The following is a 20432-nucleotide window of genomic DNA, read 5'->3' on the forward strand; positions in this document are numbered from 1 at the left end:
AGTTTAACAAGAGCAAGTGCCACGTCCTGCACCTGAGACGGGGCGACCCTGGCTATACGTACAGACTGGGGGACGAAATGCTGGAGAGCAGCCCCACAGAGAGGGGTCTGGGGGTTGTGGTTGACAGCAAGTTGAATATGAGCCAGCAGTGTGCCCTGGCAGCCAGGAGGGCCAACCGTACCCTGGGGTGCATCAAGCAGGACATCTCTAGTTGGTTGAGGGAAGTGATTGTCCTGCTCTGCTCTGCGCTGGTGCGGCCTCACCTCGAGTACTGGGTGCAGTTCTGGGCACCACAGTACAAGAAGGACATTAAACTGTTGGAGAGTGTCCAGGCTAAACATCAGGAAGAGGTTCCTTACTGAGAGGGTGGTCGCACACTGGAACAGGCTCCCCAGGGAAGTAGTCACTGCACCAAGCCTGTCGGAATTTAAGAAGCATTTGGCCTGTGCACTTAGTCACATGGTCTAAAATTTTGGGTAGACCTCTGTGGTGCCAGGAGTTGGAATCGATGATCCTTGCAGGTCCCTTCCAACTCAGGATATTCTATGATTCTATGATTCTGTGCATAATCCCAAAGTCAGGGCAGCGCACAATTGGTGGCCCTGGCCTCACAGAGCACTTGGCAATCCTTGACAGGCTACTGCGATAACGCACAGCCACGTGCCCAGGGCGTGCTGTGCTGATGGCAGTATTTTTTCAATCCAGATGACTTGCAGCCTGGTGCCATAGTGCTGAACAAGCAATATGTATTATCAAAGGTTAGAGTACTGCCCTGCTACTTTCACAACAATCCCTGTTTCACATTGGACCAACCTAGCTGTTTAGTTCTAACACATACCCATCCATTGGGATTTATTTCTTTTTCATCATTCTCTGTAAATAAATTCATTGAGACTGTTATTCTTTTTTCACAGGTCTTCAACTGCAATCCTAATTCGACTATTCAATCTCCCCCTAATTAATTTGTTCCTGCTTCGGGTACATGTAACAATTGCCAGGCGACCCTTTTAGTCTCCCAGTTTAATTCAGTAAATGCAAAAAGTGACACCAACATTCCAGACCTGTCTACCCCTGTGTCCTGGTTTCAGTTAGAACAGAGTTAATTTTCTTCCTAGTAGCTGGTAGAATGCTATGTTTTGGCTTAGGATGAGAAGAGTGCTGATAACACCCCGATGTTTTAATTGTTGCAGAGCAGTCCTTATACTAAGCCAAGGACATCTCAGCTTCTTGCTCTGTCCTGCCAACGGGCAGGCTGGGGGTGCAGTAAGAGCTGGGAGGGGACAGACCCAGGACAGGTGACCCGAACTAGCCAAAGGGGTATTCCATACCATCTGACATCATGCTAAACAACATATAGGGGTGGCTAGCCCGGGGGGAGGGGGCCGGACTGCTCGGTTAGGCTGGGCATCGGTCAGCGGGTGGTGAGCAATTGCATTGTGCATCACTTGTTTGTACATATTATTATTATTTTCCTATTATCACCATTGTATTATTATTATTATTGTTATTGTTATTATTACTTTTGTTATTATTATTTTCCTGTCTTATTAAACTGTCTTTATCTCAACTCACAGGTTTCACTTTCCATTTCTCTCCCCCGTCCCAGAGAGGGAGGGGGGAGGGTGAGTGAACGGCTGTGTGGTGTGTGGCTGCCGGCCGGGTTAAACGACGACACCCTGTTACTCTTAAGGTATTACTAGTCAAATTAAGTCTGGTATCTTATAAGCTAAGGATGATTTGGCTGCCCCAAATTCTATCTACTAAGAATACAGACTCCTTATTAGGCCCCACCTCCAAATTTATCAAAGGGTCTTGGTGGGACGACTCTTCAGAGAACCTCTGACTGCCTAATTCTGAGTTTTTGATAGTGAACAATCTCTCTTCCCTTTTCAGTTCAGGGCATTCTCCTTCAAAATGACCAATCTGCCTGCATTTCAAACATCTTCTCTGTACCTGTTCCTGTTGTGGCCGGGGAGCAGGTGGCCACTTTGATTTTCCATTCCTGTTTCCTTTTTCTTCTTGATTCTTCTTCCAAAAGTGAAGATTTGTTATTAACATAGAAATTTAAGTCTTTCTCAGGCCTATATGCTGGCCAAACTACTGCAGGAGGCATTGTGGAACTGCAGGAGGCTCTTACTGACCCATTTCTCCAGGCTGGCCGGATCCCTCGGGTCGGCTGCAGCACCCTCTGGTGTATCCCCTGCTCCTGTCAGCTTTGTGCCATCTGCAGACCTGGTAAGGGCTCCCTCTGCCCCATCACCCACATCATCAATGAGGATTAAAGTCAAACTGAACCAGACCCGCTACTGACCCCAGGGTACTCTGCTGGTTACTGGCCTCCAACTAAACCAGTCCATGGCCTTTCAACCAGTTTTTGATCCACCTCATGCTGCCCATCCAGCTCAAACGCCGTCTGCTTGTCTATGAGGATCTGAGGGGAGCCAGGGTCAAAGTGCAGTCTGATAAAGCGTTCACATTTCTTACCCAGTGTGCAATACTCCAGATACACACAATAGGTTGTGATACTGGTTTTTATAGCATTTCACAAATCTGAGTGCCAAGTTGCATTTCCACAAAGCTGGCCCGACTCTGGACTTTCCCTGTTGATTTTTATAAAATTCTACACAGTAGAATTTTAAACTTCTAAACTCCCTTTTACCCAAGGAGTTTGTTGAGTCTACTTCTGTGGTGGTTTTACTTGGGTGGGTGGCCGAGCTCCACCACAGCCACTCTCTCACTCCCCCTCCTCAAAGGGGAGCAGGGAGAAAATACAATGAAAAGGGCTCAAAGGTTGAGATAAGGACAAGGTTATCACACAGTAATTATTGCGACAGGCAAAACAGACTCGGCATAGGGAGATAGTAAGATTTATTGCTTATTACTAACAAGCTAGAGAAATGAGAAACAAAGGAGAGAACCCAAAAGCACCTTCCCATCATCCACCCTCTTCCAACTCCTTCCCCCAAGCAGCACAGGGGAATGGGGGAATGGGAGTTGTGGTCGGTCTATGGCACTTCATCTCCACCGCTCCTTCTCGGTCACTCTCTGTCCCTGCTCCACGCGGGGTGCCTCCCACGGGTTGCCATCCTTCCCAAACTGAGCCTGCGGGGTCTGCCCACAGGCAGCAGCTCTTCCAGAACTGCTCCAGATATGTGTACGTACCACGGGGTCCATCCCCAAGAGGGGAAGAAGAGGGGAAGGAGAGGGGGGGGGCTCTCATTATGAACACTTCTGTCCTCCCAAACAACCGCTATATGCATTGAGGCCCTGCATCCTGGGATTTAGCTGAACGTCATTCATTGATGGGAAGTAGACAGGAATTTCTTTTCTCTCTCCCCATGCTTCCGTGCAGCCTTCACTTGTGTTTATTTTTTCTGCTTGTTTTGTTTTTTCCTTCTTTTCTTTTTCCTCTTCCATTCTCTGTTAATTAAATTAGATTAAATTAAATTTAATTAAATTAGATTAAATTATATTATATTAAATTAAATTAAATTAAATTAAATTAAATTCACTATCTCAGTCCATGAGTTTTTTGGTTTTTGTTTTCTTTTAAGTGTACTTTCTTCTCCACATCTTCTTCAAAGGAGGGGGAGTGAGAGCACATTGTGGTGGAGTTCAGCTGCCCAGCAAAGTAAAACCACCATATCCCCCTGGCTGGGGCTTGGGATGCAGATGCCCCAGCAGCCTGGCTCAGCCCCAGCACAACCAGCAGCTGCCAAATTTCACTTTCAGGTGCTGTATCATCTAATGGCCTGACTTCCAAGAAAGAAGAAAGCCTCTCCCTGCTGTGTAAACAGGAAGCTTCAAGAGGCTTGGGGCTCTGTAAGGGGTGGGTAAGAGCTGGACTTTGGCAGTGCAAGAGCTGGGCTGAGGCGGTGCAGCAGCTGGGCTGAGAGGCTGCCGGAGCTGGGCTGAGGCGGTGCAGAAGCTGCAGAGCACCAGGGAGGGCAGGTAGGTCCCCGCTGACTTGCGCTGGGCAGGGCAGGGGCCACACAGGGAGCCCCCTTTTCCTCCTGGGCCTCTTGTGCGCAACCACCCTCTTGGTGAAGAACCTTTTCCTGATATCCAGCCTGACCCTCCCCTGTCCCAGCTCCATGCCGTTCCCTCGGGTCTCCCCCCAGTCTCCTCTTCTCCAGGCTGAACAATCCAAGTGACTTCAGACACTCCTCATATGCCTTCCCCTCTAGGAAATTTACCATCGTTGTTCCCTTAGTTAGTAGTTTTGCATGACAAAAGTGTAAGGGTATGTGGATGGCAAGAGTGTTGGCTTCATTAAGGTCATCCAGTCTCCAGTTGCTACTTGATGGGCCAGAGATTGCCTCTCACCAGGCAATCCCTTTCTCTACCTCATGTGGGCGAGTGCTGTAAGGACGAGGAGCCAGGGTGAGACCATTCCTGCTAGGTTATACATGGGTGCTGTTGAAGGCAGCGCCTTGTCCATGGTTATTTGTGCAGCCATGCCAGTGGTTGCATGTGTCTGTCTGGCTGTGTCTCCCTATCTCAGGGGTGCCCGAGGATGGGTTCCAGCAGCAGGGCAGAAGAAATCCATGGGCCGGGAACTATGGAGAGGCCTCTTTGAAGGGGTGGTGGCCTCCTCTAACCTGATGTAACAAAAGTCTCTTTTCCCCTTCCACAGCCATGGAGTCACAGGAGGAGAGAGCAGCTGCTGGGGAAAAGGCACGAATTGCTAAGCAATTGCTGGCAGAAGCATTTGAGAAGGAAGGACTTGATGAAGAATACTGGCTCCCCAAACTGTCAGAGATACTGGGTGTTAAGTCCATAAATGCTTTGAAACATCTACAATATGAAGACTACCTTAAACTGGCACGTGAAGGACGGTATAACTGGGAGACCAAGGCACTCAAAAGGCTCCTGGGAATCACAGGCAATGAAACAGCTGTTGATGAGCTGCAGAAACAGCACTTGGAGAGGATGAAGCAAAGACAAGAAGAAGCCGAGTCAATCCTATGGGAGCTGGAAGAAATGCAGAAGAGCCGCAGCCACAGCAAGGAAATGATAATGCAGAAAGAGGAGGCCCTACAGCAAGCCATGGACATTCCCAGGGAGTACTGGGCACCTCCAGAGAAGGCATTGCTGGATGAGCTGGTGAGCATCCGGAAGCAACTGGAGCAGCAGGAGAAGTCCATGGGGAAGAGGGAGAACGTCTCTGACGAGGAGGTCCTGAGGCGGGCATCGGGAGGCCTGGCTCTGCAGGGGATTTACCAAACCAAGAGCCTGGAGGATGTGCTGGCAAAGCGAGAGCAACTCATCAGGGTCCCTGATGGCTTCATGCTCACTGGTCCAGTGCAAGGGTCGCTGCTTGAGAGGAAGGAGTTCTCCTCCTCTGCAGCAGAAGCTGCTTTCACCAAGTCCATGGAGCAGCTGGGGTTCAGCATCAGCACTTCTGCCAGTGACAGGTTCTCGGGGCTCAGTGTTGAAACAGGTGTAGATTCCGGCAAGTCCTCACAGTCAGAGGACTCCCATCGGTCACGCTCGGAGCAGGCGTACATTTGCACCACCAAGTACCAGTACATCCCTCTGGCCTCCTACTACTTCCAAAAGGACCAGCTTCGCCTCTCAGATGCAGCCCTGCGAGAGCTGCAAGACATCGAACAGCTTCTGAGCATCACCCAGGAGGCAGACAGGTTCCTACTGAAGAGCAGGTGTGCCAGCTTCTTCAGCAGGTTTGGGTCCCACGTGAACCAGGGACCCCTCCACTTTGGGGGAATATTCTGGTGGAAAGCATGTGCCGAAGGTTTCAGGGCAGAGCAATGGGATGAGATGAAGCAACAAACATCTGAAGCACTGAACAGCTACGTCGGCGCTAGCTTCAGTGGCTTCGGTACCAAGTGGGGAGTGAAGGGGGATGCTTCAAACTCCAGCTCACAGGCATCATTTCACAGAAGAGACAGAAGCAGCACCCACAGAGCAGTTCAGCTCTATGTGACCAAAACAGGGGGCCCAGCAGAGACGGATTCCCTTCCCGAGTGGAAATGCGGGCTTGTGGCCAATAACACAACCTGGTGTGTGATCGACCGGGGCTCAAAGCTGATCCCAGTGTGGGACATAATCCTGTCCAACCACAGCAGCGATTTTAAATCCTCCTATCAAATGAGCAGCAGCCTCAGGGCTGTCTATGAAGAGCTAACGAATCAAAGCACCGGTGTGATCTTTGGAGAGGAACTGGTCAGTGCTGTAGAAGAAGCCAGAGCTTTCCTGGAGCAAGTAAAGACCTGGGAGGGGACAGTGGATGAAAAGAAACTGCTCATGTTGTTAGATTTTAAACAGGGTCTGAATAAGAGAACAAAAAATCACAGTGTCTGGATCAACATATGTCTGTCAGACAAAGCATTGCAGGAGTTCCTGGTGAACACTGTTTCTTTTTGCCAGAAGTCTTCTCCAGAAAACACCACCTACATCAAATCTCTGCTGCAGTGCCTGCTGGATCCTCACATCTATTCTGTCAAGGACTTCCCCAAGACTTCCTTCATTATGCAGTGGGTCTTCCACAAGGAGCACACACTTCCCCAAACTCACAGTATTTCCAGTCTTGAAGATCTCAATACGACACTGAAGCAGATGAAGGAGTACATCCAGGAAGTCACCTATGAACCAGCAACTTCTGCATCTGCGATTCATGAGGCAAAGATCAAAGCCACCTTCACTGTAAGCCAGTCTGTTTCTTCCTTGCTCCAGTCTCTGCAGCAAAGGGCACAGGAAGACATAGAACTCTTAGTGCTCTTAGTTACAACCAGCACGGGATACCAAGTAGAAAGCAGCACTTTTCAGTACCTCCTTGGGTGTCCAGAAATTAATTTCATGATACAGGAAATGCGCGTGGCACATAACGAGTATCAGAGCCTGAAGGAACAGGATGTCTGCAGAGCTCAGGCCTTCCTGCTGCTGACGGGGCTCACCATAACATCCGAAAACAAGAAGGTGACCCCTGAGCAGAAGAATGACCGCTTAGTTTTCATGAAAGAAAAGATGAAAAACACATGGTCCACAGAGATGAAAGCTCTCCTTGAAAAGCACACTGCATTCAAAGACTGGGAGAGGCTGGAAAGAGGTTTGCAATCCATCATCAATGGGCAAGTGGAGGACACATCTGGCAACCTGAACAAAGACAGTATAACCAGACACCTGGAAGATGCTTTTCAAGGCATGCAGCCTCCCAGTCAGTGCAAACCCAAATCAGACAGCAGCAAATCCAAAGCAAGTCAAGCCGCTGCAAGCCCAGAGCTCCTCAACTTACTTAAGCGCCTCGGGCTGGAAAGGTACTATCCAAGAAAAATGGGCACAGAAGATTTCCACATCATACACCAGACATCTGTACACGACAGCCAGCCCAGCAAGGACAGCGAGCTACCATTTTACTTCCTGCAAAGGCTCCTGACCGTGGATTATCGGGTGAGGTACCTGACTTGCAAGGAGACGAGTAAGCCAGTAGTTGTTCCCACACCAAACACCTCAGGGGAGGAGCACGAGCCCTCTGATTCCTTTGATGACTTTCGCAGTGACTTGGACAAAGGAGCCCCTGAATCTGCAAGCAGGGAGAGTCATGTGCACCCCATGGACCTCCAGATGGCAATTTTTCATTGTGCTGATGATTTCATGAGACAGTACCTTTCATCCAAGCTCGCTTTCTGCCAGTTTGCACTACCCCTCCTGGTACCAAACCCGGGCACTTCACAGATAGAATTCCCTCTCTGGTCCCTCAGCCAAATCAAGAAGAGCTGGAAAGGGACGGAGGGATCGGGAGAGCAGACGAGGATTAGCAGTCACAAAAACAAACTCATTTATCAGGCAGAGATGCCCATCGTGTCCTTCCTCCGCATCGGCAGCTCTCCTTCCTCTTCCAAGTCTCAGCTCCTGAATGCCCTACTGAGCACGAAAAAACACGACACTTTTTTCCACCGCCATTGCAAAGGCAGCACCAAAGACTGCTTCCTGATGAAAGGTGTTGTGGAGATCTCCTGGTACCTTCCCCGTGGTAGCGACGACGACAGCTTTAACGGCCCTGTTGCTTTCTGTAACCTGCACGGAGATGCGAGGGATCATGAACCCCAGCTGCAGTTTTTACAGGAGATCTCTGCCGTGAACGTGGTTCTTGTTTCTGAGTTGGATCAGAGCAACGAGAAAGGCAGGAAAATTTTACATGATCTATGGCAGTCTCAGAGGCCTTTGGTTTGCCTTTTCACTGAGAAAGACAGCATTGCAGCTGGCCGATCTGGCCAAAACGTAAGAATAGGGATCAAGAACAGAAATGAAGCAGAATTAGTGGGTGAGCTGACAAAAACCATCCGAGACCTAGTGGAAGGGTCGAGCACGCTTGTTAGCCTCAATGCATGCCTGAGCACAGCTCGCGAGCACGGCTTCCTAGTCGATGAAGATGCAGAAGCGTGCGTGGCAGCCAAAGAAACGGCAATCATGCTGGTGAATCTTTTGAAGAAGGAGAAGTTGTCTGAGATCAAATCACAGCTACTGCCTCTTCAGGGAAAACTGTGGTACATGTGGTCTGAAAAGGACAAAGAACTCACTCACTTGCAGGAAAAGAAGAACAAGAGCATAGAGCATCATCGGAGCCAAATTGAATCGGAGAAGTCTGCAATACGAAGAAAGCAACTAGGCAAAGCCATTCCCCTCAATCAGTTGATGAAAACAGTCCTTGACTTTCTCCAGTCACAGCCAGACAATACCAAGAAATTCTTTCTGCAGTGGATGAAGATCTTCATGGATGACATCTCCTCTGATCACCTTGATGAGCTGAAGAGAGAGTACCATAAGGTATGGTATCAAATTGTATCAATAAAGAAAAACAATGAAAACAACAACCAGAAAATGAAATTGATGAAGAAATTAGATGCCCTTTCTGATGAAATCAATGATTCGTCCATTGGCCTTGAGCATATTTTGAGAGAGGTGGGGCAGATTTATGAGGCACTGGAATCAACAACCTCCAAAGAAAAATGGTATGTCAAACTACCTGAAATTGCTGCCAATCTGATGGTTTTAGGGTATCCCATTGAGCTGATGGATGGTGATGCTTCTTATGTACCACTGCAATGGATTGGAGCCATCTTTAACAGGTTAATTAAGAAGCTAGGGGACAAGCGAGTATTTGTGCTTTCCGTGCTTGGCATCCAGAGCACAGGGAAGTCAACCCTGCTGAATGCCATGTTTGGTCTCCAGTTTAACGTCAGCGCAGGGAGGTGCACCCGGGGAGCGTTTATGCAGCTCATTAAAGTGGACGAGAAGCTCCAACAGGATTTGAGCTTTGATTACATGCTCGTTGTTGACACAGAAGGACTTCGTGCCATAGAGATGGCCAATAAGCAGTCACTTAACCATGACAATGAGCTGGCCACCTTTGTCATTGGCATCGGCAACATGACTCTGATCAACATCTTTGGAGAAAATCCTTCGGAAATGCAAGACGTCCTTCAGATTGCTGTGCAGGCTTTCCTGAGGATGAAGCAAGTTAATATTTCCCCAGGCTGTCTCTTTGTGCACCAAAACGTGGGCGAAATAACTGCAAAGGAAAAGAACATGGAAGGACTAAGACGTCTGCAGGAAAAGCTGGATGAAATGACCGTGATTGCGGCCCAGCAGGAATTCTGTGACATCACCTGCTTCAGCGATGTCATCCGCTTTGACGTGAAAACCCACATTCATTACTTTGCTCACCTGTGGGAAGGAAACCCACCGATGGCACCGCCCAACCCCACCTACAGCCAGAACGTCCAGGAATTAAAGAGCAAAATTCTCCAAGCTGCCAAGAAGGAATCGCACAGCAGCGTTTTGAGGCTCTCCAGCTTGAAAGTTCGTATTAGTGACCTGTGGAATGCCTTGCTGAATGAAAACTTTGTTTTCAGCTTCAAGAATTCAGTGGAGATTGCTGCCTACAAGAAACTGGAAACTGCATTTAGTCAGTGGACCTGGCAGCTGAGAAGTCACATCTTAGACTTGCAAATGAAACTGGAAAACAAGGTGCGGAACGGGGAGTTGGGCAAGGTCACCACGGAACACCTTGAAAAACTGGTGCAAGAGAGAAGTGATGCCATCACCAAGAACATGGAAACATTCTTCAGTGAAGACAGAGACCATAAAATACTGATCCAGTGGAAATGCAGCACAGAACTGAAGCTGAAAGAACTGAGAGAGTCCCTTCTTGTTGAAACACGAAGGAAGTGTGAGAAACTTATAGAAGTAAAGAAGAGCCAGAGTAAACTGGATGAGAGGAAGTCCACATATGAAAACAAGCTCCTGAGAAAGAGCAGAGAGTTGGCCCTGTCTCTAAGAGGCCAGAAATTAGGTGAAAGTGAACTGAGAAACCGCTTCAATTCTATCTGGAAGCAGTGGGTTGCTGAAGTGTCCTCTGCTGCTCCCCCTCTGGAAGAGGTGGACATCGATGTGGACATAGAAAATGTCCTTCTAGACCACTTTAAGGAGCCTAATGTAGTTAAACAAATATTGAATTTATACCAAAATAATACATTTTCTCTTGACATAGAGAAACATGTGTCTAAGAAAAAAGGCTTCCGCATATTTTCTAAGAGTTTGGACAATGCTGATGTGAACAACATGCACCGCATTACAGATAGCATCATAATGCGTGTGAAGGCAAACATTGAGAAGAAGGAAAAGGACAAAATGGATTACAGTCAAACTTTTATTCATGAAATACTGAATGAAGTGGAGGAAGGTATGAAGTCTGTTCCTACCACTGCAAATTACAGTTTTAATAAAAATTACAAAATGGAATTATCACTGTACCTGTGCAGAATGGCAGCAGAAAGGTTTAAAGACATGCATGCAGCATTCAGGAAAGCAAATGATCCAGTCGTCTACCTGGAGAGCAAGAGAGAAGACTTCTTCAAATGTTTCCAGATTTCCTGCCAAGGAGCCTCTTGCATCACAACATTTGCTGATTTCCTGTGCAGCAAGATTGCCCCAGCTCTTCGACACGCCATCTATGAGAAGACAGCTCTTGACATAGCTCGAGACGTGAAGGATAAAATTCCAGATTTTGGAGGCAATAGATCCACTCTGGAATATTACATGCTGAAATACCTAGCAGAAGAAGAAAATTTTGAAAAATTCATGTATTATCTTAATGCCCCAGGAGACTTTTTAAATAATTACATTAAGACAAAAGTTGAGACGTACTGTTTAGATAAAAACAGAAGGCTAGAGATGTTTTTAAGAGAATCCCTCTCTCGTTACTATGAAAGCATAAAGTCAGCTGTTTTTGCATCAACCACGGTTGTCAAAGACAGAAAAGACAGAAAGGATAAAATCTCTCTTTGGCTGGATGAATTCTGCAGAGCACTTGGAGACGTGCTAAGCTTGCCCAGGACCAACCTGAAGGGCATTGAACATCAGGAGATAACAGACATAGAGTTCCTGAATAATGCCATGACAAAGGCACTGTCTCCCGTTATGTATGATCTCAGGAAGGAGTTTGAAGAAGCTCGTATGAGCTCCTTTGAGAGGCAGCCTCACACAATAGTGGCTGAGCAGTTTGCAGGGTGCCCGGAGCAGTGTCCATTTTGTGGGGCTGTTTGCACTAACACTATGCCAAACCATGATGGAGACCACCGGGTTGTCTTCCATCGTCCACAAGTTTTGACAGGACGCAGATGGTATGAAACGATAGGATCTAAAAGACATAAAACAGACAACCTAGTCATTGATATTTGTTCTAGCCTTGTTTCAAGTGACTGCTTATTTGGGATTGGTGAAGACACATGGATCCCCTACAAGAAATACCGGGATGCAGGACCTCCCTTTTCCACTTGGAGCATTCTTCCTGATCCATCCATGCAAGCATACTGGAAATGGTTTGTGTCTTCTTTCAGGACACAGCTAGAACAACACTACAATGGGAAATTTCATGGCAAAGGAGAAATCCCTGCTTCATGGAAGACAGTTACAAAGCAGAATGCACTCGCTGAACTGGAAAAATGTTAGGCTAAGTTGGTATGAAGGAAAAACTGCAAGTGCTTTGCATTTTTGAAGAACGTAATACGAGGATAACCACAAAATCTTCTTGTAATGATTATGACTTAAACCATGTCAATAAAACTAAATGTAATTGCTGCAACCTTCGGCGAAGTAAGGTGTGCTTCTCATGCCGCTGCTCAGCGATTCCCTTGCTGTGTGATAAAGTCAAAGTCCTCTTCCTTTCTTGCCATAAATATTTACATCAGCTTTGTCTTAAAGCAAACTAGAAAAATATTCCTGCAGGAAGCAGTCATACCGCCAAGATCAAGACCAAGTGCCAGATGAAGAGTGAAGGCAGCATTAGAAAGGACCAGTTTTATCAGCTGCTATGGGAAAAGACATGACACTGGCAAAAGAACAGTTTCCCTGCAGCAATACTTGTCACACTTGCAGAAAGGATAGCGGGGTCGGCGAGCAGGTGAACATTTGTGGGGAACTTGGCTGTTTTGGTTTTTGGGATTCTTATTTGCATTCATAAACTCAGTACTCAGGTTCTGTTCTTTTTCTGATGCCATTAAAGCAATTAACGCAGCAGCCTATGCAGATTTAGACAGTGATTTTTAACTGTGTGGTTATTAGGTATATGTCCTAGGTTAAGATGTGCCCCCACTTCCATGAGCCATTCCTATTCATGAGCCTGGGCCTGGCAAAGTTCCCTCCAGCTCCTAGCCACCCCAACTGCTTTTGCCAAGCACTTCTGTGTTGGGTAAAAGCCCTTTATAACCAATGTAGAGAATTAGACAGCTTTGCAGCTTCCTCAGCAGCTGTCAGCAGTGCGTGAGCTTAGCGTTTGTGCAGGCAGGTGGCAACTGAACAAAAAGGGCCTGGAGAACATGGAAGTGGCTCTGCCTGCACCAGTGCAGTGGGAGGGGGTGTTTACTCTGCACTTTTCCTGCAATCCTGCTGCAAACCCAATGACCAGAGTCTCCTGAAGAGCTGTCAAGAGTGGTGATTCATTATAATGCTTTGTAGTCTTTGCTAATAAACTGCGTTGGACTGGACTGGTTTCTGCGTGCTTCATTTCAAGGTGAGCCACAATTCTCCTAGAATCATAAAATCAGAATGGTTTGGGTTGGAAAGGACTTTGAAGATCATCTAGTTCCAATCCCCCTGCTATGGGCAGGGCCACCTCCCACTAGATCAAGGTTGCTCAAAGCCCCATCCAGCCTGGCCTTGAACACCTCCAGGAATGGGGCATCCACAGCATCTCTAGGAAACCTGTGCCAGTGCCTCACTGCTGTCATATTCAAGATTTTCTTCCTCATTTCTAAGCTAAATCTCCCCTCTTTTAGTTTAAAGCCATTACCCCTTGTCCTATTGTTACACGTCCTGATAAAGAGTCCCACCCCAGCTTTCCTGTAGAATCCTAGAATCATGAAGGTTGGAAAAGCCCTCCAAGATCATCATGTCCAACGTGATCACCAATGTCACCCACCAAACCATGTCCCCAAGCACCACGTCCATCCTCTCCTTGAACACCCCCAGGGACGGGGACTCCACCACCTCCCTGGGCAACCATCCCAATGCCTGGCTGCTCTTTCTGAGCAGAAATGTCTCCTCATTTCAAGCCTGAACCTCCCCTGGCACAACCTGGGCCCATTCCCTTCTTATCGATGGGTGTCACATTTGCAAGTCTCCAGACATCTGCAACATCCCCAGTTGACTAAGACCGCTGATAGATGATGGAAAGTGGCTCAACAATCACATCTGCTAGTTCCCTCAGCACCCTCAGGTGAATCCCATCTGGCCCCATGGACTTGTGACAGTCCAGGTGGAGCAGCAGGTCTCTTACTCTTTCCACCTGAACTGTTGAGGGGTTATTCTGCTCCCCGTCCCAGACTTCCAGGTCAGGAGCCTGAGCCCCTGAGGATAACTGGTCTGACTGCTGAAGACAGATGTAAAGAAGGCATTGAGAATCTCAGCCTTTTCCTTATCCTCCGTAGTCATTTTCCAGTAAAAGACGGAGATTCTCCTTGGTCCTGCTCTTATATATATCAATATATATATTTATATTTAAATTATAATTACACATTATATTTATTTATTTATTTATTTATCATATATATTTATCATATATGTATTATCATATATATCATTATATATTTTTATTGTATATTATAATATAATGTAATGTAATGTAATGTAATATGATATGATATGATATGATATGATATATGTATATAATTATATTTTATATTATATATATAGTATATAATTTTACATTACATATGTATTTCAAGGAGGTCAAGGAGGAGGTGGAGAGGTTGAGGGCCATCAGGGAGTGTGAGCGAGAGATAGACTTGTGGAGTAACTCCCTGCAGGGCCTCAAGGGGAGGTATCGAGGTGAGACTCCTCAAATGGGGGTGGACCCCCTGCCCTGTCCCCGTCGGGCAGAGGGAGGGGATCTGGGAGTTCAGGAGGAATGGAAACAGGTCCCTGCTCGACATCGCAGGCGACGCCCTCCCCTTCCGGCCCCGCATTCCCAGGTGCCCTTACACAACAGGTTCGAGGCCCTGGAGCTTGACAGACCAGTAGCTGAGGAAGAGGTAGCAAGTGTTCCCAGGAGGATGCCTAGGGCGAGGAGGTTGACTCCACGCCTCAGGACTGCCTCCACCAAGAAAGACAGGAGGGTTATTGTTGTTGGAGACTCGATTCTTAGGGGAACAGAGGGCCCTATTTGTCGGCCTGACCCTACCTGTAGGGAAGTCTGCTGTCTCCCTGGGGCCAGGGTCAGGGACGTTGCCAGGAAGCTTCCTAACCTGGTACGCCCCTCTGACTATTACCCTCTTTTGATAGTCCAGGCGGGCAGTGATAACATCGAAGAGAGAAGCCTCAAGGCTATCAAAAGGGACTTTAGGGGACTGAGTCGGTTAGTGGATGGAGCGGGAGTGCAGGTGGTGTTTTCGTCCATCCCTACGGTGGCAGGGAGGGGTTCAGAGAGGACACGGAAAGCCCTCCTGTTAAACACGTGGCTCCGGGGCTGGTGCCAACGCAGAAATCTTGGGTTTTTTGATCATGGGGCACTTTACTCAGCACCTGGCCTGATGGCCGCAGACAGGTCCCTATCTTTTAGGGGAAAAAGGATCCTGGGCCAGGAGCTGGCAGGGCTCATTGAGAGGGCTTTAAACTAGGTAGGAAGGGGGATGGGGCTGAGGCTAGGATTGTTGGGGCTGTGCCAGGGGGAACAATGGCAAGGCCGGAGGATAAGGCAATGGCCCAGCTGAAGTGCATCTACACCAATGCACGCAGCATGGGTAACAAACAGGAGGAGCTGGAAGCCATCGTGCGGCAGGCAGGCTATGACTTGGTTGCCATCACGGAGACGTGGTGGGACCAGTCTCATGACTGGAGTGCTGCAATGTCTGGCTATAAGCTCTTTAGAAGGGACAGGCAGCACAGAAGGGGTGGTGGTGTGGCTCTCTATATTAGAGAGTCTTTCGAGGTTGTAGAACTCGAGGCTGGGAATGACAAGGTCGAGTCCCTTTGGGTTAGGATCGGCAGGGACAACAAGGCTAGTGTCCTGGTCGGGGTCTGCTATAGACCGCCAAACCAGGATGAGGAGACGGATGAGGAATTCTACAGGCAGCTGACAGAAGTTGCGAAATCATCAGCTCTTGTACTCGTGGGGGACTTCAACTTCCCTGACATATCCTGGAAGCACAACACAGCCCTGAGAAAGCAGTCTAGGAGGTTTCTGGAGAGCGTGGAAGATAGCTTCCTGACGCAGCTGGTTAGTGAGCCTACCAGGGGTGGTGCCCCGCTAGACCTTCTCTTCACAAACAGAGAAGGACTGGTGGAGGATGTGATTGTCGGGAGCTGTCTTGGTCAGAGTGACCACGCAATGGTGGAGTTCACTATTCTTGGCGAGGCCAGGAAGGGGACCAGTAAAACCGCTGTATTGGACTTTCGGAGGGCTGACTTTGAGCTGCTCAGGACACTGGTTGGTGGAGTCCCTTGGGAGGTGGTTCTGAAGGGCAGAGGGGTACAGGAAGGCTGGGCGCTCTTCAAGAGGGAAATCTTAATGGCGCAGGAACGGTCTGTCCCCACGTGCCCAAAGACGAGCTGGCGGGGAAGAAGACCAGCCTGGCTCAACAGAGAATTGTGGCTTGATCTTAGGAGGAAAAAGAGGGTTTATAATCTTTGGAAAAGTGGGCAGGCCACTAGGGAGGACTTTAAGGATGTAGCGAGGCTGTGCAGGGACAAAATTAGGAAGGCCAAAGCTCATCTGGAGCTCGATCTGGCTACTGCCGTTAAAGATAACAAAAAACGTTTCTATAAATACATCAACACAAAAAGGAGGACTAAGGAGAATCTCCATCCTTTACTGGATGTGGGGGGAATCTTAGTTACAAGAGATGAGGAAAAGGCGGAGGTGCTCAATGCCTTCTTTGCCTCAGTCTTTAGCGGCAATACCGGTTGTTCTCTGGATACTCAGTACCCTGAGCTGGTGGAAGGGGATGGGGAGCAGGATGTGGCCCTCATTATCCATGAAGAACTGTTTGGTGACCTGCTACGGCACTTAGATGTGCACAAGTCGATGGGGCCGGATGGGATCCACCCAAGGGTACTGAGAGAACTGGCAGAGGAGCTGGCCAAGCCACTGTCCATCATTTATCAGCAGTCCTGGTGATCGGGGGAGGTCCCAGTTGACTGGCGGCTAGCAAATGTGACGCCCATCTACAAGAAGGGCCAGGGGGCAGACCCGGGAAACTACAGGCCTGTCAGTTTGACCTCAGTGCCAGGGAAGCTCATGGAGCAGATCCTCCTGAGAGTCATCACGCAGCACTTGCAGGGGAAGCAGGTGATCAGGCCCAGTCAGCATGTGTTTATGAAAGGCAGATCCTGCTTGACGAACCTGATCTCCTTCTATGACAAAGTGACGCGCTGGGTGGACGAGGGAAAGGCTGTGGATGTGGTCTACCTTGACTTCAGCAAGGCTTTTGACACCGTCTCCCACAGCATTCTCCTCAAGAAACTGGCTGCTCATGGATTGGAATGGCGCACGCTTTGTTGGGTTAGAAACTGGCTGGATAGCCGGGCCCAAAGAGTCGTGGTGAATGGAGCCAAGTCCAGTTGGAGGCCAGTCACTAGTGGCGTCCCCCAGGGCTCGGTGCTGGGGCCGGTCCTCTTTAATATCTTCATCGATGATCTGGATGAGGGCATCGAGTGCACCCTCAGTAAGTTTGCAGATGACACCAAGTTAGGTGCGTGTGTCGATCTGCTTGAGGGTAGGAAAGCTCTGCAGGAGGATCTGGATAGGCTGCACCGATGGGCTGAGGTCAACTGCATGAAGTTCAACAAGGCCAAGTGCCGGGTCCTGCACCTGGGGCGCAATAACCCCAAGCAGAGCTACAGGCTGGGAGAGGAATGGTTGGAGAGCTGCCAGGCAGAGAAGGACCTGGGAGTGATGGTGGATAGTCGGCTGAATATGAGCCAGCAGTGTGCTCAGGTGGCCAAGAAGGCCAACGGCATCCTGGCTTGTATCAGGAACAGTGTGACCAGCAGGGCTAGGGAGGTGATCGTCCCCCTGTACTCAGCTCTGGTGAGGCTGCACCTCGAGTACTGTGTTCAGTTTGGGGCCCCTCGCTACAAGAAGGACATGGAGGTGCTTGAGCGAGTCCAGAGAAGGGCGATGAAGCTGGTGAGGGGTCTGGAGAACAAGTCCTACGAGGAGCGGCTGAGGGAGCTGGGCTTGTTCAGCCTGGAGAAGAGGAGGCTCAGGGGTGACCTTATTGCTCTCTATAGGTACCTCAAAGAAGGCTGTAGCGAGGTGGGGGTTGGTCTGTTCTTCCATGTGCCTGGTGACAGGACGAGGGGGAATGGGCTTAAGTTGAGCCAGGGGAGTTTTAGGTTGGATGTTAGGAAGAACTTCTTTACTGAAAGGGTTGTGAGGCATTGGAACAGGCTGCCCAGGGAAGTGGTGGAGTCACCATCCCTGGAAGTCTTCAAAAGACGTTTAGATGTAGAGCTTAGGGATATGGTTTAGTGGGGACTGTTAGCGTTAGGTCAGAGGTTGAACTCGATCATCTTGAGGTCTCTTCCAACCTAGAAATTCTGTGTGATTCTGTGAAATTGGGAGCGAGCCCCCATCACCCAGTAACTCCCCTGTCACCCACCACGCTGGCACCCTCAGGCTGCCCTGGCTGTGCCCCAGACCCTCAGGGGATCCAAGCACACGAGGGGTGCCAGGACCCCATATGCAGCCGGGCTGCCGTGCATGGGTACAACAGGCTCCCAGCAAGGAGTGGGAAGCCTTCTACCTCGTGCCCACAGCCAAGGCTGCCTCTCCTCGCTGTCTGGGAGGCAGCAGATCCCTCAAGTGCAGCCACTCCGGTGGTTGCACGGCTCCAGCCATGTTTATTGAGGCCCTCAGCCCTGCCCTGCTGCTCTGCACACCCTGCCAGCCCCGGGGTCGGAGGCAGAGGATGCCCCGGCACCTCCTTCGTGGGCTCCCCCATCGATGCGCTGCTCCTGGGCACAGCCAAGGAAGGTGTCACACCTCCGTGTCCCCTCTCTGTATCCCTCACACCCTGGGCTTGCAGCGGGATCTGGTGGCTGGGTTATTGCCACAGGGGTCCCCACACCCCGCAGGGTGCAGTGGCACCTTGTGGGACCCGGTGTCACCCGGCAGCGGGTGGCTCAGGGGGCGAGGGGCGAGGACAGGCTCCTTCTCCTCGCACAGCCCTGCCTCTCCAGCCAGGTTTGGGTTTTTCTGGGGGACACGGTAGCCTCGGGACTCCTTCCAGCATCGCTTCCATGTCGTGTGCTTAATTCCAGCCGCCGCTTTGTCATCCCATGGCATCGCCTCCCTGCTCGCAAGCTCCTGTCCGCGTCACTCTGAGGACAGAGGTGACCACAGTCCATCTGGAGGCACCCCCGGCATCCTCACGGCCGGTGCCCCCCGTGGATGCGCTAATGGGGATGCTCACCCCCGGCGATGCTCAGCAGCTCCTCCAGCTCCTGCTGCAGCCGCAGCCCCAGCAGCTCCCGCAGCAGCTCCCGGCGCCGGCTGCGGGGGGCGACCCCCATGCGCCGCAGGGTCCCCTCGGTCATTCGCAGCAGGGCCCGGCCGCTGACCCCGTGCTCGGCCGCCAGCTGCACCAGGTCCCCGTCCCCGCACCGCGCATCCAGCCAGGCGCACACCTCCGGCACCGACCACTGTGCTGGGGGCCCCTCCGAGACCTGCACCGGGAAGAGAGGGGTGAGATGGGGTGCCCCCTCGCACCCCCAGCCCGTCCCTCCAGCCCCGTGGGGGATACGGGGTCAGGCTGGCTGCTCCATGCCCAAATTCCACTCCTCCCCAAAATGGGACCCTTCTGCCATCCCCGTGCCCATGCTGGTGCCGGTGCTCACATCCCCTTGGGGTCTCCCGTTCGCCCCCGGGGACATTCTCCCAGCCCCCAGCCCCTGCCCTCACTCACCTCGGCCAGCGAACATCCCTCTGACAGAGCCTCAGCACCATCCTGCACCTCGGCACCATCCTGCACCTCGGTGTCCATGTGGGGGTCCGGCAGGGCGCGGGGCAGCTGGGGCTCCCTACAGAGGGGGCTGCAAAAGCTGGGGTGAGCACAGCCCCCTGCACCCCTATTCCACACCATCCCCTGGGGTGTGGTGGCTGCCCTCCGCCAGTGCAGCCCCCTCCTGCCCACCCAATTCCCGTCCCCCCAGTTGGAACTGGGACAAGGCCCCAGCACCCATCCTGCCGCGTGGGCGCACGGAGCCGGGCACACCCGGGAAGCGAGACCAGCCCCAGCTCCCCACCACCTCCGCAAGCCCCGGGGGGCTCCGGCGTGCCCTGGCACCCCCAAGCCAGCCCGGACCCCTTCCCCAGCCCAACGTCCTCCTCCCCACCACCCTGCAGCTCACAGCTCTGCCCTGGGTCGAGCAGGAACCCACCGCACGGGAAGCAGGAGAGCAAAAGGAACCTTTGCCCGGGCGCTCCCTCTGCAGGCACCCCAACAGCACCCAGGGCTGCCAGGGGCGCGGCGGCTGCTCTGCGAGCTCCAATCGTGCTCCCCCTTCCTCTTTGCCCTACCCCAGCCCTGGCCTCACCCTCCCCACACAGCTCCAGGGGTTGGCGAGACCCCGGCCAGATCCAGACACGAGGTTTTCCAGGGGTTGGAGGAGGGCAGAGCGGGGCAGCATCCTTACCACAACCAGGTGCAGGAGCTCTGCAAAGGCTCCCCCCTCTCCCGTCCCCGTTAGATGCAGAAGGGGCCCATCGCAGCCCGTCCCACGGGGTAAAAGCCCCCACAGAGATCAATGCGGGGCGCACCGCAGCAGCCTCACCTCCAGCGCGAGCGCCAGAACAGGGCGAGCCCCGAGGATGAGTCACATCCCGAAGGGCTGCAGCCCTGCCCCTACCTGCAACAGCCCCCGCTGCCTGTGCCCCCCTTCCACGCAGCCCCAGGGGGGTCCTGGGGCCA

At 50.9% G+C, this 20432-nt stretch overlaps 1 protein-coding gene and 1 pseudogene across 2 annotated transcripts; one reads left to right on the forward strand and one right to left on the reverse strand.

The window, feature by feature from the left end:
• The first annotated feature begins 3832 nt into the window (after positions 1–3832).
• On the forward strand, positions 3833–13007 carry LOC311434075 (interferon-induced very large GTPase 1 pseudogene; annotated as a pseudogene). The gene is made up of 2 exons (XR_014698903.1): positions 3833–3951; positions 4637–13007. The product of XR_014698903.1 is annotated as an interferon-induced very large GTPase 1 pseudogene (transcript).
• A 5339-nt stretch (positions 13008–18346) lies between these two features.
• Positions 18347–19955, reverse strand: LOC311434317 (sterile alpha motif domain-containing protein 12-like). Its single transcript, XM_084514434.1, has 4 exons — positions 19903–19955; positions 19428–19554; positions 18936–19188; positions 18347–18843 (listed from the first exon to the last, which is right to left on the reverse strand). The coding sequence occupies exons 2-4, from the start codon at positions 19503–19505 to the stop codon at positions 18839–18841; spliced, it is 336 nt and encodes a 111-aa protein (XP_084370560.1). The 5' UTR covers positions 19506–19554; positions 19903–19955; the 3' UTR covers positions 18347–18838.
• Positions 19956–20432: the final 477 nt, after the last annotated feature.

This window comes from Aythya ferina (genome assembly GCF_964211825.1).
Source record: "Aythya ferina genome assembly, chromosome: 3".
Classification (NCBI taxonomy): Eukaryota; Metazoa; Chordata; class Aves; order Anseriformes; family Anatidae; genus Aythya; species Aythya ferina.